The sequence below is a fragment of the Sphaerodactylus townsendi genome, linkage group LG05 (genome assembly GCF_021028975.2).
Source record: "Sphaerodactylus townsendi isolate TG3544 linkage group LG05, MPM_Stown_v2.3, whole genome shotgun sequence".
NCBI classification, from domain to species: domain Eukaryota; kingdom Metazoa; phylum Chordata; class Lepidosauria; order Squamata; family Sphaerodactylidae; genus Sphaerodactylus; species Sphaerodactylus townsendi.
The window spans coordinates 47,608,175-47,627,187 of NC_059429.1; the positions used below are offsets into that span (position 1 = coordinate 47,608,175).

Below are 19,013 nucleotides of genomic sequence, written 5' to 3' on the forward strand. Positions count from 1 at the left end.
TCTAGCGGAAGTAATATCTCAAAGACGGTACTAAAATGTGTCCCTCGATGTATCAAATCATCTAAATTACATTGATTTAATGTCTGAGGCTCAAGTCATTGTAATAAACATGAGAAGTCATTCAAATCGGTTTAATTAACATATGGATATCACAATAGGTCTCCAGAAAGTTTGTGTATAATTTATCCTAACTTAGTGTATTGGATTCCTCATTGTATTGTTGTTTATGATACGAACATACTGTATGCAGAATTATTTATACCCAATAAAGGTTTACTGTACTGTACTGTACTGTACTGAACAATATTTTTATAACAAGTAGGCATTGGCATTCGCCTATGTTTTAGTATCACTGTCACCTCTGTAACCACACATCCATGTGTGCGTATGTATCTCATGCACTGCTTTGCCCGGGGGCCAATAATGCTGTTAAGATGGCCTTGGCTGCAATTCCCTGCCCATGGATGCCAACCCAAAAGTGGGTTTGAAGCCTGTGAAAATGGTTGTATGCTTTCACATGCTCTGGTTTTTTAAGTATGTCACCATACCAAATAAATTTGGACATGAGTCTCCATTCTAAAAAGCTTGGAAACCAACTGAGTTGGAGCATAGTCAGTATGAAGAAGCTATAAATTATCAATCCCTTAACAGTCCAAATTCTGTATCTTTGACTTCTGAAAGGAGTCTAGAAATGTGTAAGATAAATTTGCTGATCTATTAATATGAAGAATGGGAAGCTTGACCTGAGTGAAATGTGTCTTGCATTATCCAAAAGTATAGGAGACAGCAAAGAAAGAAAGGATCAGCAGAGAAGTGAAAAGAGCATGTTGTACTAACAACTCCATTCTGCCATTGTTACCAATCCTAAAATAACCAGAATACTGTTACTATGTGATGTAATTCTGTAGAATCCAGATGTTAAGATGGCCAGAGTAATCCTGTGCTGCACCTGTGCTGCATCATACCTGTGGTGCCACTGACATTACCAGTTTGGCTCCTGGCCATAGACAGGGGAAGTAGGGAAGGTGGTTGGGGGAAAAGTCCCCTGCTTACCTTAAGTGCACAGCCACCCCTCAGGGTCCTGACTAAGTAGAGAGATGCCTGTTTGGGTTCAGAACTGAGAGAGGTCAGCCACAGTCTATGGAATTTGCTCTCCCTGTTGGGTGTTTGGGCTAAAGTTCTAGACCAGCATTGATAAGTGCCCTTTCTGTACTTTTCCTACCACCAAGATGCCTTAGTGCTCACTGTACTTCTGCACAGCAGGTTACCTCATGAGTTGTGGGGTGTCCTTGCTGGGGTTTTTGTAGGGCTGGAGGAGGTATGATTGGGTGCTGAGGAGGGGGCTTGGTTGCTGCAGGAGAGAGGGGTGATTGGTCATGCCCATTGTCAGCATCCAGAGCTTCTTGGGGCCTCATGGGAATAGCCATGGCAGTAAGAGGAGCACTTCTTAATGTAATTAATTTTAATTATTTTTGCTTTTGTATGGCCATCTATGGGCCACTCTGCCCTTTTTTCTTGGGGCAATTTTGTGCCTTTGTCAGGGAGAATTCCCATGATGAAAGGCATTAGGGAGCGGCCTAACTCTGGCCACACCCTGTGATCTGCCCACACCTACACCAGCTCAGAGCACTGTACCTGTAATATGCTGGTGCATAGTTGCTGCACAGTAGCAGCAACACATGACAGTGGTGCAGCAGCACTGAGGGCTTATGCTGGCATAAGGGTTGCCCCCCTGCTTTAGGATTGTGCTGTTGTCCCCCAACTCTGATTCGGCAAATCTAGCTACATGGTTCCACGCCACTGTCACATTGAGGTGAAACTGCTGTAATTCACTCTACATAGGTTTGCCCTTTAAGACAGCACAGAGACTCCAGTTGGTACAGAATGCTGCAACTCATTTTTTATCTGGAGTTAAATGGGGGTATGCACATTATACTCCTTCTGCAGTCACTTCATTGGCTATCTATCAGCTACTGGGTTCAATTCAAGGTATCGACTGTCATGTAGAAAACCTTTCACAGCCTTGGACCCTTGTATCTGCAGGACTGCCACTCCTGTGTTCCATTATTACAGCTCCGCTCATCTGTTGAAGGACTTCTGTCATAGCCCCCTCCTTGTGGAAGGGCTTCTCTGAGAAGGTCAGGAAGTCTTCCACTCTCCTGTAATTCCAAACATTATGCAAGTCCAGCAGCCTAGGCCAGCCTAGATGTGTGTGTGTGGGGGGGACGATTTCCCCCCCACATGATGAACTCTGTGTGCATGTGCCCACAGAGAGGGCTCTGAGTGCCACCTCTGGCACCCGTGCCATAGGTTCGTCACCACTGCACTATATACAGGACAGATTGTCAGTTTGCTACATGTTGTCATTTCATTGTTTTCTACTGGTTCAATACCATTTTTATTCATTATAGCTACACTCCTCATGCCTAATATGCTAAACTCATTCAGATTTTGTTTATTTTATTTATTTTATTTATTTTATTCGATTTTTATACCGCCCCATCCAGAGAGACTCTGGAAGAGTGATGTACAGCATTAACAGTGCAATTCCAAGATAAAATTGAAAAGCAGCGGAAAAAACTCCCAAAAAATTCACAAATTAAGCCCAAGATTAAATTTAAGGTTAAGATTCAAGATATAAAAAATATATAAAATTATAAAGTTACTAAAATCCATAAAGTTATAGAGTGAAGCGTCCAAGCGTTCAGATGTCAATGTATAAAACCCTCCCTCCCCAAGGTGGAGGGCATAGCAGTCTCGATGAAGATGATGTAATTAGAGCCCCCCCAGATGCTTGAGGGCCAAGATGGAGAGGGCACTATGTGGCTGGCTGGGTCCTCCAAAGGCCCAGCCCAGTTCAGCTCCGTCTTGCAGGCCCCAAGGAAGGGCTCCCTAAGGTCCCAGAGGGAACCCGGGATACAACTGGGAGGAAGAAGCGTTTCCACCAGGCCGGGGCCAGGGCAGTAAAGGTCCTGGCCCGCATGGAGGCCAGCCGCATTGCCGAGGGGCCAGGGACCACCAGTAGATTGGCCTCCGCGAGAATCCTGAAGAGGCAGCCTAGAGGGGGACGTATGGGGGGTGATGCGGTCTACCGAGAAGATACCCGATGGTCCCCGAGGTCAGTGGAATGGCCTTAAAGGTCAGCACCAACACCTTGAAGATGATCCGGAACTCTACTGGAAGCCAATGCATTTGGTAAATGTAGTCCTAGTACATTACTCATTTGATGCCTCCTCATACTGATTGTATTGATCTACAACATGTTTATTAGCTGTCTGTTTATATAGAGTGTTTTCAGTTATGTGTACACTCAATTACATTTTGAGTCTCTGTAAGACTGGCAGACTATAAATACAATAAATAAATAAGTTTTGCTGGATGTTTATAGTAGAGAGATTTGAATAGCTGAAAAGGAAAATTGGTATCCATTAGTAATGATAACTGATATTGTGGGCCGTTTGCACAAATAAAACATGGGAATTGAAGATCGGAGGTATCATAATGCTGTGACAGCAGCTCCTAATTAATTATGTGTTTTTCATGTTGGCAATTACATTAAATATGATGCTTAGAAAAGTGGTTAGAATCAGAACAAGAATTCTTTTCATATTTGAGAATCAGCATTATTTTCAGGATTTGACATATGTTAAATCTGTTGCTCGTGTGCTAGTCTGTTTGGCCCCTTCCGCACACACAAAATAATGCATTTTCAAACCATTTTCACAACTGTTTGCAAGTGGATTTTACCATTCCGCACAACTTCAAAGAGCACTGAAAGCAGTTTGAAAGTGCATTATTCTTCATGTGCGGAATGAGCCTTTGACAATTTGAGGACTTTCTGCTTTGAACATATGTTACCAGCATACACATTCAGTTGTCTGCTAACTTTGCAGTTTACATATTGTGCCTCTTCTGCATCTCATTAAGGTGTCCTCAAGGATTATTTAAGAGAACTTCCTTCCCCCTTGATAACCAAACAACTCTATGAAGCAGTATTGGATGCCATGGCAAAAATTCCATTGAAAATGACATCAAATGGATGTGATAATGACACTAGTGATTCTGAGCACACAGTATCCCTCTTGGATTGCCTTCCGGACATTGAGAAGGTAAGTTCGGCTAGCCCCTGCAGACAGTTACAAATGTCTAATATGTCTTGGGCTTTTTTGTTGTTTAAGTTGGCATTAAAAGGTGCATGAATCATATTCCAAGATGGCCGCAAAAGTTGCTGCAGAACATAATAGTCACCTTGCTAGAGATTCATACTTCAGCAGTACTCAGCCAAATGTCTCAGTAAAGCTCTCTAGCAGGATATGATTGCTTCGGCTCTTCTTCGGCTCTTCTTAGTCTCAAATAAACACAGGCTTTTAAACATTGGAATTCCATTTTTACAATGTAGGTCTAATAGTTTTTAAATCTTCTGTGTGCTGGTGGCTATTACCACAACCTGGACCAGAAAAAAGTAGGTTAACTTGAAGAGTGGATGGCCAAAAACATTAAGGCAAAAAGCATTTATTGTGATATGTCAGGAGCAGGAGACGACAAGGGAAATGATTGCTTAAGGAAGATGTGGTGATGGTGGATAAATTTGATGATGTATTTGCATCCATTTTCACTTTGAAAAATGTGGGGCACACATCCCTGCTGGAGCAGTGGTTTTTAGGAAGAGTGTCTGAAGACCTGAGTCAAATTGAGTGACTAGAGAGGAAATTCTAGGATTATTAGGCAAACTGACAGTGATTATGTCTATAGGTCTGGTTGGCATATACTCAAGAGTTCTTAAAGAACTCAAATACGAAATTATGATCTGGCAGGTATATGTAACTTGTTGCTGAAATTGGCTTCTGTACTAGATGACTGGGATTTTTCAGGCTACAAAAAAGATGGCTAAGGGGATACACGATAGGAATATATAAATTATGTGCATAGAGGAGAAAGTGGATTGAAGAATTCCCACCCACCCCCAGTAATCCTCCAACTCAGAGAAGTAGGTTCAGAATAGACAAAAAGAAATATTTCTTTACTTAACAAGTAACTAAACTGTGAAATTCACTGCCAGGGATGGTAGTGATGGCCACAAGCACAGATAGCTTTAAAAGTGGATGAAAGACAGTTTCATGGAGGAGAGTGTCCATCATTGGCTACTAGCTATGGTGATTCAAGAGAGGCTCCATATCCAGTGCTGGGAGATAGTAGCTGGGGAGGTTCCTATGTTGCTGGGCCTCCAGATTAACTGGTTGGCCATTGCATGAAACTGAATGCTGAACCAGATGGATCTCTGATCTGAACCAGCAGGCTCTTTATATGCTGTATGACATTGCATGAAAAGTGGCAGTATCCTGAGGAACTCTGCTGTGCTATTGCCTGGTATGAGTGGGGCTGCAGGTTTATTTCTGAAACAATTGTGCATGCTTGCAGTTATTAACACAGCTGAAATTAGTTCCAGAATGTGCGTTGGAGAAGCTTTGGCCAAGATCAGAGGGCTGTGCACATGTGGAAACCAGGCATATGGATAAAGCTGCATTTCTCTATCTTTTGCTGCAGCAGCTTCCACTGCTGAAGAGACAAACCTCTCTGGCAAAATGTGAGCAGCAGTTCTACCTGCTATTGCAGTAGCCACTGAGAGAGTGATGCTGTCTGGCAGTTAGAGCATATTGTACAGGGCGGGCTTCAGTGCTGGCTATGGCGGGGCCATACACTGAAAACATACAGACATGGGGGTGATGCAAAATACTTTGTATATTTGAAACCATGTAATAAACCATTTCAGGTCTGCCACCTTCCCCACACGTCTGTCAGCTGTAAATCACAACCTAGGACAGGAGAGCATATGGCCATTGGACACTGTTTCTTAAAGGCAGTTTCTTCACCCATTTAAGATTTTACTCATTTCAGTGCTGATCCTTCAGACTTTCATGACATCTTCCAGGCTCCCACCTGAGATTGAATGCCCTGCCTACCATCAGCCCAGTGGCCTTGTTCCAGCATCTCTTCCCATCACATGTTCTTTCTTCTCCAGCCTCCAGTAGTTCCAGAACAGCTCCTTTCAGGAGGAAGCCCTGCTTCTCTGATTCACCCTTTCTACTTCACTCCTTGGACATCTTGCTCTACCAGTGGCTGACCCAAAGGAATAAGTTACAGGCTTGTCACCTCCTTCCATCCTGTGCCCTGCCAATCTGGCCAGCAGTAACCCTTGCTTGTGCTACCATGAACTATTTCATGATAGGCAAATGCACATTCCTATTCTGAAGGCCAGTAGATGGGATCCCCCCCCCCCCCAAATGCTATGTGTCACAGCATGGTTAAAAGTGAAGTCTCTACTAGCACAATGGCAGCCATTCTGAAATCAGCCATTAAAAGAAGGTGGTGGAATTGAACTGTTGATCTTAAGCCCTGCTTCCTGCCAGGCTCAAAGTATTTTATAATACTTCAGAAGGCAACAAAATAGTAAATGTAAAATATACTAACGGTACTCTAAGCCCACAGCTAAAGTCATCCTTTGCCTTGCTCTACCACTGAATATTTACCCAACATATCTTAATGTCTTTTGGCAGACTTCCCTAGGAGATGAGTTACGAGAACAGAGAGCAGCTGCAAAAACACAAGATCTCTGTATTGTTATGTTTAACACACAAAGGATTCTTTCAGGAGGTTGTCTTCTGTTGACTATTAGCATTATGTATGTATGTCAATATTGTAGCCACATTAAAAGAACTAGTACTCCCAGACGATAGCACCTGTCTTTTCTTGTAAGTAGCTAACCAAAGTTGATCCTTTCTTTTTTTTTTTACATTTTAGGCCACTCTAAGGATGCTTTTGGACCATCTGAAACTGGTGGCTTCATACCATGAAATAAACAGAATGACATGCCAGAACCTAGCTGTTTGTTTTGGGCCAGTATTGTTGAGCCAGCGGCAAGAAACTTCCAACCATAACAACAGAGTGTTCACAGACTCTGAAGAACTTGCTAGTGCCTTGGATTTCAAAAAACATATTGAAGTTCTACACTACCTACTTCAGCTGTGGCCAGGTAAAAAATCTTGGAGGAGGCAAGAGAAATCTGCCTTTATTTTGCAGTTTACTGTAAACTGCTGATGGGAAAGTAGGAAAAAAAACTTCCAAATAAAAAGGGATGATATTAATGTATTTAGAAAATGTGTTAATAATTTACTGAATGCAAGCTGCAGTAGTAAATTAGTAGAGGAGGTCAGATATTTTCTTCTGGCTATTTGTTGGGAAGTAAGTCAGCATAAATGTAGTTTTGGAATTTCCTCCACAGAACTTACATATTTCCAAATACTGGTTACCAAAAACTATTGTCAGAGACAATGGACAAGGCCTTGTTATCTTTTCTCTCCTCATCTACCACTTAACAAATAAAGGCAGGAGTATTAAAGTAGCAGTATTGGAGTACTATTAAAATGACAACTGTAAGCCAAAAAAATGGTACCTTTTTAAGTATAACTGCTCAGCTTTGTAGTACTTGCTCAGCTATAATCATCAACTTTATTCTTTCTGTTTAAGCAAAACAAGCTGTGCCTCTGGGAAATCTGTGCCTCTTGTGTCATTTTTATATACATGTTTTGTTTGCCTTTTGTATTGAGGAATATTCTGAGGGAACTCCATGGAAGCAGGTCTGGCTCCAGGAGTACTTGGCTTGCTTTATAGCAAAATATTTTTTTGTTTTATGTTGATCAAGTTTTGAAAAAAAAACCAAGACTTTGTGATACAATTGATAGTGCTGGTTCAGATAATAAGCTGGCCCTATTATGCATCATAAGGTGCATAACAGGGGGCAGTACATCTGACTCACCTGATTCATTAACCCTTCTTCCATCACCAGTGACTTCTATACATTTCTGTATTGGTTGGTTTGACATAGTTAGCTCCATACATGCCATTGGAATGTACATTTGATTTATGATTTAATTGTATTTATGGAAGTTGCATGCACTGAACTGACAATACATCAATATATGTGGATGTCTGTTGGCATTAGAGGTGAGACTAGTGTCATGGGTAACAAGGAGATAAGGCATGTTCCCCCCTCCCTAATGTATAGGACTGGTGAATCATCTGAACTGACCCACAGCTCTTATTAAATAAGCATTAATTAATACAGTCATTCCTTTGGTGCTTATGAAATACTTCAGCCATAGCTGAGAAGAACCTGATGGATTATTAGAGCAGTATGATTGGTACTAAGTATCCTTTTGCAGACAACAGATCTATTTAAAACAACTTTTTAAAATCTGTAGACAAATGTAATTGCGTGCAGATGTGTGGATTTCGCTACCCTAATTAACTACACATAACACTTTGCTTGTTGGAATGAGAATGGCCGCAGCCCGGTTTATTAACAGTAACACATAACTTTTTGGAAGCTGGTTAAGCATAACGGGGCTCATCCTGGCCACCAGGCAGCGAACTGCTGAACCTGGTCCCAGTCAGCCCACTGCTGACCCCTGGCCCTTTGGGCAGCGAACCGCTGAACCCAGCACCGTCCCCCATAGGGGACCGGGACAGGAGGTTTCTAGATGCCACTTGGGCGCTTACCCATTTGTGACACCCCCTTCTGCCAGGGGTGGAAAGCTCAAGACAGGACTTCCAGGCCTGCGCCCTCAAACCCTCCACTACCCCCAGACCTCTTATTGAGGCCCCCACTGTGAGAAGGTCTGGCATGCAAGCCTGCCTACCCGCAAAGGATATGCCCCTATTCCCTGAAAATCGCCACTGAGCTGACTCAAGCAGCTTCCGCCCCAGCTCCCGGAGCCCAGAGCCATCTGCCTAGTGCGTGCCGCTTAGCCACTGCAATAAGGTGAACTGAATGGGATAGAGCCAGAGATCCATCCCCCACTCAGATAGATGGAACCCATCAGGGCGAAAATGTGCTTCCTGCACGTAGGATATGTCCTGCTGAGGTATAACAACCCCACCCATATCCTGCACTACCCGGGCTGCAGCCTGACAAGCCTTTCTCCTTGTCCTGTCCACCTTTCCGAGAGCCCTGGAATTCCTCCAAGCCCTCCTCTCTAATTGCCCGGACCAGAAAAGCTTGGTTCTTGGCAGCCGCCAATGAATCATCTGCAGGTCCTCGACTATCCGCTTGATTGCAGCCTCATCAGGAGGCTGAGCCAAGCTGGGCATTGGCTTAAATAGCCTGCCCGGCTCCCTCGTCACGTGACGGTTCCCCCATCATGTGACCGCAGCTCCACAGCGAGGGGAAGGCGAGCTGTCCACTCCGTCCTACCGCAGATGGCGCCCCGGGTAATTCCGGGTGCTTTTCTTGTCACAAGTCTTCAGCCAATTCTTCTGCCTTTTCCCACTCAATGAGAAGCAAAATCATTCTCAGCAACCATTCCAGTTATTAAAAACTGCTCTAGATTTGCAGCTTTGCTTTTGTTCCTCAGATATTAGCAATGAGGACAGGAATGGATGTGAACAGCTTAATATTGCAGTTAATTTAATGAAACTGTCACTGATGAGGGCAAAATTTCATATACTTCAGATTCTTTAATGTAGCAAATGTAAGCCATCTGATCCAAACCATGACATGGCAGATACCAGGACCTTCCATATTTCCAAGCATTCAAACAACCAGTCATGTTGCCAAATATATGCATTCTATGGTAGTTTTGCCACATCAGTTGCCAGGTCACATTGTCTGTTTGCATCCTCTTGAGGCCAGAAGGTGAGCTCTATTACACTACCTGCTTGCTGCTTTCTAAACATTGGCATGGACTGTAGAGTGAATGGAATTTTTGTACAGACTGAACTGTTTCAAGTGTCCAGGTTTGGTTGTGTTCTGGAATCACCTTTTGAAATGTTACTCCTTTTCAACCCATTCCAGCCTCAGACAACAGCATTAATAGTAGAATTGGGGTGTTGTTGTTGTTGTTATTGTTGTTGTTGTTATTATTATTATTAATCTTATATACCGCCCTTTCCCTTGAAGGATTCAGGGTGGTGCACAACATGAATATAATAGAGCACAGTATAAGGTAATTAAACAACCATAAATAAATAAATATAGGCTCTATAATATTAAAATACTAACCCCATTAAAATACAGTGTTCCAAGTTACAATTACAAATATAACATGTGGCGTCCAACAGCTAAAAACCCTCCTGAGAGGGGAACGGCAGGGTCTACCGATGTTATAAAGGGGGGGGGGCAGTCAGCGGCCAGCCTCCCCAAAAGCCCAGTGGAACAGCTCAGTCTTACAGGCCCTGCAGAACTCACAGCAGTATGCACAACAGTGGAAAAGGTTCAGCATGTTAGAGCTGCCATTGGAAATCTGTCATTTACAGGAAGCTGGCGTAGTGTTCAAAATTGGTGTTGCGTGAATAATAATATACTGCTGCATGATATTCAACTGCCTGTCTGGTAGTCAACCATCTGTAGTGACAGCAACTGTATTTCCAATTAATGTATATCATTCTTGATTCACCTGTAACTCTAGTAAGAGCTTAATCTTAATTTATTTTCGCTGAATTGGTGAACCAAGGAAAGTGCTGTCGTACCTATGCCAGCAAGAGAAAAACTTCAGAAGTTCAAATATCAGTTCAATAGCAGGATACAATCAACCCCTTTATGCACATTTGTCGATGACAAAACATAAAAATTTTGCTACCAGCTCCAGAATCTCCTTACAATCACCATTCAAAAGGAATATAATTATTTGGTTATCAGCATCCTCCTCAAGACCCATCAGTAAGGGTTCTGAATATTTGCTCCTAGACCTGTTGTAAAGGGGGCAGTAGAATAGAACATGAAGAACCAACTCTTCACACCCAGTTCCATAGGAACACGTTCTTTCATGATAGGGAGTTCCCAAGCCCCTCCCCTGTCTAAAAGCAGAGGGTAACACATTACATCTGGCGAGGGTCAAGGCTCTACAAGAAGTTCAAATATCTAGATGTCCACATTTTACCTATGTTAGTAATATCCCAACATATAATTCATTCAGGGATAAAATGTTGTGACAATGAATCTCCCACCAATTGGCATGCAGGACTCACAAAGGAGTCCTGCACACTCCTTGCTGGGCAACATTCCATCCATTCCCCCATCTGCCTTTCCCTGACCCAGGAGCAAACTGGGCCTAGTGGCAAGGATTGCAGGAAGCTGCCCTCCTGCTGGGCTCCCCATATCTTTCCCAATGTCCCACCACCCTTCCCCCGCCCCATACAACAAGTCAACCCGACAGGGCACTGGTGGGTTGCTGCCTGCTGCCCTGCTGGCCAAATTCAAGCCTCCCCACTCCTCCATCTGCCTTCTCCCACCCCCCAATCTTCTGCTTGCCATCTCAACCCCGCAGGTCCCATCAGAAGCCCCCCTTCCTCTTTCTGCTATATCCCCCTGAAAAATTAAACCAGGTCCCACCAGAAGCCCCCCCCCCATTCCCCCACCCACCATCTCCCACTTCCCCCAAAGACAAACCAGGTTTGTGGGGCAGTTCCGCCTTGCCCACTGCCCTGCTAAGCCCACCAACACCAGCCTCTCCATCCCCCCACCTGCCCTGTACCATTCTCCAAATACAAACTGGGCTGGTGAGGCAGCAGCACCTTGCTGCCCTCTGCCCTCCCAAGTCTTCCACCAGCCTCCCCATTCCCCCCCTCTTCCACCCCCACAGATTCCTGCCCTTTCTCCCCACCACAAAAACTGACCAGATGGTCCTACTTGTTCTCCCTCCGCCATGTGATCCCCAAGCAGCCTGCCCAGATGCCATGGCCTCCGCCACCTCCAGCTGTTTTTCCATCCAGCCCCCCCCCCCCCCGCCCGCGCTGTCTAGAGCCTGGTGTATTCTTTACTACAATAGGCTATACTGCTAGTTATACCATAACTGCACTCCTTGTAGTCATAGTACCTCAATTTCAGAAAATATCTCTCAGTGGTTCCTTTCACCTTATTTCCTCCTTGCTACTGCAAGCCCCTAACAGACTTTTCTTTCATCTTCTTGTTCCTTCATGAGCTATTGCAGTGACTGCTACTTATTTCCTGGTGTTGCAGGTCAGGGTGAAAGAAAAATGTTCCTATGAGGTGATTAGGCTGATACAGAATAACCAGTCCTGGGGCACTCAAGGCTGGGTGATTTGAACTTAGGTGCCCAGGTCCTTGAATATGCTGGCTTTCATGCGTGGGACACACTTTTTTTGCCATATGGCCTTGAATTCCGCATCTGTTGTTTTTCACAGTGAAATCTGAAATTGCTCAGTATTTGGAGAAATCACAGATCATAAAAAATATAGAGAAAATTCTGTATTGAAGTATATATGATTGTGCAAGGGAACAAACTATGGACTAAATAAGAGAGAATTTCAAACCCTGCTGTAGAAATTTATGATGGTATCATGCAGTGTCCTTTGGCTTTTCAATAATTTAATTGAACATTATGGAGTGAGCTGTGCATCTCAGAAGCAGCCTGAATCTGAGTGTGGACCTTGGAACATTAATCCTCCTGTAGATTTGGAAAATTTGATCACTATGTTTATGCCACAGGTCAACTCATTTTTTTAAATAAATGGAAAACACATGATCTTTGTTCAGTTGGAAAGTGTAACAAAGCTGGCAGTTTAACATATGACCTCTTTGCCTTAAGAGACCACAACCCAAACAGAAGAGCTTTTGTTAATGTGCCTGGGGTGGGGTGGGGGGGTGTTTCTTTAAAAAAATCAGGATCGTTAAGGATTAATAAGACATGCATCCCTCCAATAAGACTCATTTGTGTAGAGAGGTGAAGCATACATTGGGATTCATTTGCATCAACTAGGAACATGTTGGCCATGGCAAATGCTTGACTACATTACCTCCCGGCTCGTGACAAGCAAGATATTTGTCATGCGCTGTATATGGCATATGGCTGCAGTTGTTGCTGTCTGGGCACTTCTATACCATTTCACTATTCATGTTATTCATCTCTTGGGTACTTTCTGCCTTCTTAGCATGTTGATAACAAACCTTGTATCACTCACACACCATTCAAGGAATTCAAATGCATTGGTCTGTGTATGTGAGCACCTTTTTTCTCTTAAAGTTCATCTGTAAAAACCATGTGTTCCTCTTCTTGTCCCTAAGCCACACAAGTCCATTTCCTGTCTCCCAATTTGCTTGATCTGAATATTATTATTATTAATGATAATAATATTATCTATTAATCCCTTTCCTTCCTCCATCCCTTAACAAGCCTTCCCACTTTCTTTTGATTTTCATCTGTGCACAGAAATAGAGACAGAAGACTTCTGAGCAGGAATGGTGTCCTTTTTATATAAACTGCAGCAACCAGCACGTTGTTGGGGTGAAATAAAAAAAATGTGTAGCAGTAGATGCATGAATAACAGCAATATGCATTTGTGCAAAGCCAGTTTTCAGTCAAAGTGCCCACTAGCCATTGGTCAATAAAACATTTGTGCTATTTACCATAGGAAGCCGATAACAGGAGGAGGCTCTTAGTTTCTTGTGCTGTAGAATCATGAGTTCAGGTAATAAAAATTCCAAAAGTGTGTGGAGTGTATCCCCCCTCCCCCCCACCCGCCCAAGTTGGAGTTAATGGCTGCATAGGGGGTGAAAAGATGCTTTGGCCTGCATTGCACATATTTGGTTCAAAAAAGGGCAGCTTTCTAGAGTAGTCGTTACACATCAATATGTCCTGTGCTTTCTTTCTGTTCCCTAGCTGAATGTGAAGGAGGCTTGAAAGGTGGAAGCTTTTCAGCTTTTATTTGAACAGTATTATGACTGTGATTAACTTGCGAAGTTAATCAAGGCATTTAATTTTTAATAGATGTCTGCCACTGTGCATAGACTTAAAGGCATGATAGTTTTTAGATGGGGGCTTTACTCCTGCCCACATAAGATTACTGGACCACAGAAAAACCAAAATAGTGGAATGTGTTGACTGTCAAGCGCGCATGTGTTTTTAGTGCATGTTCCAAGCATATAAGTGGACAGAAATAGTGGCTATTGTTGCCGTGTTTTTTTTCTCTTTATACCTGATTGTTTCTGTAATGCATTTAAACTGTTCTGTGTCTTTTAGTGCAACGTTCAGCTGCCAAAGAATCTGCACTGCCTGAGCAGCCGTCCTCAGTGAACTATCTGAGACCTAAGAAGCAACGACCTCAAATGCTGAACTTGAACGGTGCTGAAATATCAGGGATACTGAGGTCCAGGCCAGCCAGGCTGGATAGTCCTTCAAGTAACCGCTATGCTGGAGACTGGAGTGGCTGTGGGGAGAACTACTTCATAAACCCCAAGGAGGCTGTGAGTGAAGCAGACTATGATGATGTTCCTTCAGAAGAGGCTGAAAGTGGAGATGACAGCAGAGTGGATGGTTTGGATAAACTGACTGAACAACCTGATTGCATGTCCAAAAAGCATACATTTCAGGCCTACTTGGCAATGCAAACAATGGATTCTTCAGTCAACCACAGAGTAAACCTCAAAGACTTACAGGAAAGCATTGACACTCTGATAGGAAACCTGGAACGGGAACTCAATAAGAACAAACTCAGTATCCGTTACTAATAGTAATCTTCTACACAGTGCCTCTGGTTGGTATGTCCTGTGCCTTGTTTCTGTCCCAATATTTGTTGTGGGTGGGGGGCAATGATCATGCCCTTGATTGGAGTGCTTGTATTGTAATAGCATTGTTCAGTGGTTATGATCCCCCAGTAGGCTTAGTGCCTTCAATGACCAGTGTTGCTTTTCATCCTTTTCTTCCCATCCACCTCGATTGGTATGTTTGTGACATGTCTGTAGAATTTCCCCTTCCTCTAGGTACTATGCACTTATGAAGTTTAGACAGGTTATGCAATATATGCAAGTCATCCTCTCTGTCTACATTACACAGGAAGAGCACTCCTTTTTCCTGAAACTTTAGCCATGGTATGGATGCTCTCCTAGAAGGAGGATTAGTGTTGCTGCTTGTGTGATAATTTGCAGCACAAATTATAGGTAGATCATGTTCTACCATATTTTGACACCTCTTCACTTGCAATGCAAACGCTGCTATGAAAAGAAAATTTTCTATATATATATATATATTTAGAAAAATATATATATATACACACACACATATATTAAAAGTTTAATTGTACAAATATTAATGTATTCCTGTATTAACACTTTCCAGCAATTATTTAAACTGCAAAAATTATATATTTTTCTAACTTTGTTTTGTACATATTTATATATTAAAAACACTGGGCTTTGATAAAGCCCACTACAGGTACAACCCTTAAATTTGAAAGAGTCCCTGTAGGGCATAGCATGCTGGTGTTTTTTCTCTCCATCCATCTGGCGGATGCTTGGATAGATTGTATAGACATGGAACCAGGCAGGTAGGTGAAGTGGGAAGCATGTCTGGCCTTCTCTTCCCATTCGGTCAAGAATACAAGCCCTGCATGGAGACAGGACTGCTATATGTTCTATAGGAATATCTTTATTCATAGATGCCACAGCCTCTGGTAGACCTGGAGTAAGTTCTTTTGTTATATAAGTATTTTTGAAAAGTGGCATATAGATTTCAATAACAGTACCACTTCTAATAGAGGTCAGTGTTTTTATTATGCCAAATTAAGGGGCTCCCTGAGCAAAAGTGGGTGTCTTTGCGTAGGGGGGAGTTGAAGAACATCTGTTGAGCCTGGAGGCTCCGGCTCACTTTCTGATATATTTTTTAAAAATGTGCAAAATCTTAACTTGCCAGGATAAGACAGTGTATGCTTACCATCCTATTGTGCCATTTGTGCAATTTCTGCTAAAAGGCCACAGACAGGAATTTCCAGACATGTTTTCAAATTGAGGAAAATGATCACTCATCAGAAGTAGTAATTTTATACTGTTTGTATTGTTTAAAGCATTTGTTGCCCCCGTATACATATACTGTCCAAAGATCAGTCACATTCTGTTAGAAGACCAAGCAGTAATTCTTACTGAATCAAAGGATCTGCTTGTTGCTAATGCCAAATGTTCAGAATTTTTTTAAAAAAACAACAGATTTGAGGACTGTTCAGAATTAAATGTTGAGCAATGTTCAGAATTTAAAAAAAACAGATTTCAGGGCTGACTGGCTGTTTTTGAATTTTTAAGCCTCATTCATTTTCATTGCTAACTGAAAGACATAGATTCCTACGCTGATAGGACCACATGCTGTTTCACTGTATAATCAAGACCATTATTGATTAGTGTAATCACTTGTATTTTGCCTCTACACATTTTTTCCTGTAGAGATTTGCATACCTCATGTTGGTGAATATGGCCATTACTTTCTTGTCTGGAGAGAAAGAAGTAGCTGCTATGTACTGAGTTGCAGGGAATGTGACAGGAAATAGTTGCATGGCCTGGACAGACAAAAACACCACATTGTGGATATTGTAAAATACCCAGAAAATAGCAATTGCAACTTACCTTCAACATATTCTTATTCTGAAGTAAACATTGCTAAATTCAGTGGAGCACCTCAATATGTGTGCTGATTTGGGGTGATTTGCAGCCTACCTTCATGAGTTCAAATCTGCTGGTAAAGACTAGACAAACACTGAAGCTGAGGCTATATGGAATGTTACAGCAGGCTCAACCACCAGCCTAGAACGCAGACAGTATAAATAGTGGCATTTGGAGGTCACCTCATGGGAATATGCTGTGTGTATGTAGGGTGATCAGGTCCTCTGTGTATACATCCCACTCATGCAGTCTATCGTCCTTTAATGGATGCTCAATCAGATGGGTGGCAATCATGGGGGTGGGGGGGAGGATGCCCAGGGCCCTCACACCCTGCTGCAAGTAGATTCTGCACTCCTCCTGGTGCCTTAATTTGCATAAAAATGGCTAGAAGAGAGTCATGGGACCCACAGTTTAGTCTTTTGCTGGGGCCCGCAGTGTAGTAAATATTTTTATATCTTGTACAGATAAATACAGGCAGAACATGTAGAAAACATAAAGCTCACATCTCTGTGGGATTTCATTGATTTTCTTAAAGCATTGTCAGTTGGGTATTTTAGTTTATGTGAACAAGGAGAGTGCCTTTTTAAAAAAAGAATGTCTAAAGACTTGAAAATGTTTGAAGTTTTTGTTCAAATTTTTCCTTGTTTCTTTAAATGCCATGAAAATTAAAATTATTAAGACTATAAAATTTATAGTTTTTCTTGGCAGCTTGTGTTAAATTAGTATTGGCAACTTCTCATCTCTGCCTTTAGAAGGGTGAATGTGATAAACCTTTATTAGATTTACTCTCAAACATTTGATACCTTAGTAGTTAACCAAAGCAGACATTCTTATTCAAGTCTCAGTGAAAACTGTTCTCCTTTCCTGTATAGCAATAAGACCCAAGCAATAAAAGTCATGCAGACTGATGCTTCATAAAAAATGAGGGCCGAGTGTGTAATGTACACAAGTCGTATTTTCTGTTTGTGTTTCTAAAGCTAAGTGTAGAAGGGGTTAGTTATCTTTAAGGAATGTTTTGGATCTCATTCAGCCTCCATAATGGGACTGAATTTTCTCTTGTTTTAGTCCATTATCACCGTCTGTTTTTTCCCTGCCCATGGACCTGATGTGCTATTTAATATGTACTTGCCTTGCTATATATTGTCTGATTATGTTTTAACTATTTATTTACAATTGGATGGCAGAATTTATGTTTGTGATTTTGCCACCTTTGTTCCCCCTAAAGAAATGTCAGCATTTTATCCAGCATCATTTATTAATTTATTATTATTACGAGTGTGAAAAATACACTGTACAATCATGGCAATGTAATAACAATGGTACTGTTTGAAAACATCAATTTTAACCTGAAGCATTTATGGATAAATCAGTGAGCTTTTTTTAAGTATATGTACAGGAATTATGGATTATTTTTGAACTATGTTAATTCTGAATAAAACCTGGATTAAGAATAAAAATGGATTGTATTTTACAAATGGTTGCCATTGTTTGAAAAAATATTAAGCGCTTGTTTTTGCTAGTGGAAATCTGCATGGATGGCTTATCAAAGTTTCTGGTTTCTGGTTTCAAAAAGTTTGGACATCTTTTAATATTTGCAGGGTTGTATGAGTGCACTGTACAACTGGAAAGAAGGTACATTTTAAAAGGATATGGTTCCATGAGGGCAAGTACCCTCACTGAGAAACCTGTGATCTAAAATAGAACAGGTAGCAAGGTGAGGGGAGGAAGAAGGTTGTGAGAATAAGAATATGCATATATGGCTGAGGGTTGGGAACTTAAGACATGATTCCTGACCAACCAGGGGAATGCAAGACAGAAGTCTTCTTTTAGTCTTAATGTGTTATCTGTTGCCATCACACTATTTGTCTAAAATAATTCTATCTTGCTTCTATCTGTTCTCAAATTGGCTTTCAGTTGTTGATAAAAAATATTGTTGTAAAATACCCAGAGCCATCGTAGTAAAATCTCCAAGAACATCTGCCACTCAAAACTAGATACATTTGTAAGCTTTTTTTAAAAAGAAAAAGCCAGCATACTACAATCAGCAGAATGTGCAGAACACTCCTTATAGAAACCATCACTGTCAGAATCAGTTGGCAAAAGCTGCTGAAAAAAAAAAAAACAGGGAGAACATCCCATTCCAAGCAGTGAGAAGACTACCACCAAGAAAGCTATAGCTTTCACTGAGGCCAAATGTATCTCCTCAAACATTGCAACCTCTGACAGCTGTTGGGTAGCTTTGGCCAGTAAGTCTCTGTGGGAAGAGTCCTTCAACTGTGAGGATTCTGAGTTATAAATGGCTTTAAAGTCAAACTAGCATATTGAACTTAGCCCAGTACCACTCAAAATTCAAGTTGCTGCATTTGGAACAAGCTGAAGTTCAAGGACCCCCTTTAAGGGCAGTTGGACATACAGCAAATTACAGTAGTCCTCTCTGGAGGCTACAGAGCTATGGATCAGTATAACAAGGTTAACAAGTGGAGAGGAGAATTTGAAAATCAGGTTAACTGATAATGTGAGCCTTTAGTATACAATAAAACAAATATTGGCTGATTGTGCACAAGGTGTTGCTGCA

At 41.9% G+C, this 19,013-nt stretch overlaps 1 protein-coding gene across 1 annotated transcript in view; it reads left to right on the forward strand.

Annotated features, from left to right (window-relative positions):
- The window catches only part of SYDE2 (synapse defective Rho GTPase homolog 2), a 55,011-nt gene extending 37,102 nt beyond the window's left edge, over positions 1 to 17,909 (forward strand). The window contains exons 5-7 of the mRNA XM_048497341.1: positions 3,928 to 4,109; positions 6,799 to 7,030; positions 14,034 to 17,909. Of these exons, the coding sequence (XP_048353298.1) occupies positions 3,928 to 4,109; positions 6,799 to 7,030; positions 14,034 to 14,521 (902 nt within the window). The 3' untranslated portion in view covers positions 14,522 to 17,909. The remainder of the gene's footprint in view (positions 1 to 3,927; positions 4,110 to 6,798; positions 7,031 to 14,033) is intronic.
- The last annotated feature ends 1,104 nt before the right edge of the window (positions 17,910 to 19,013 follow it).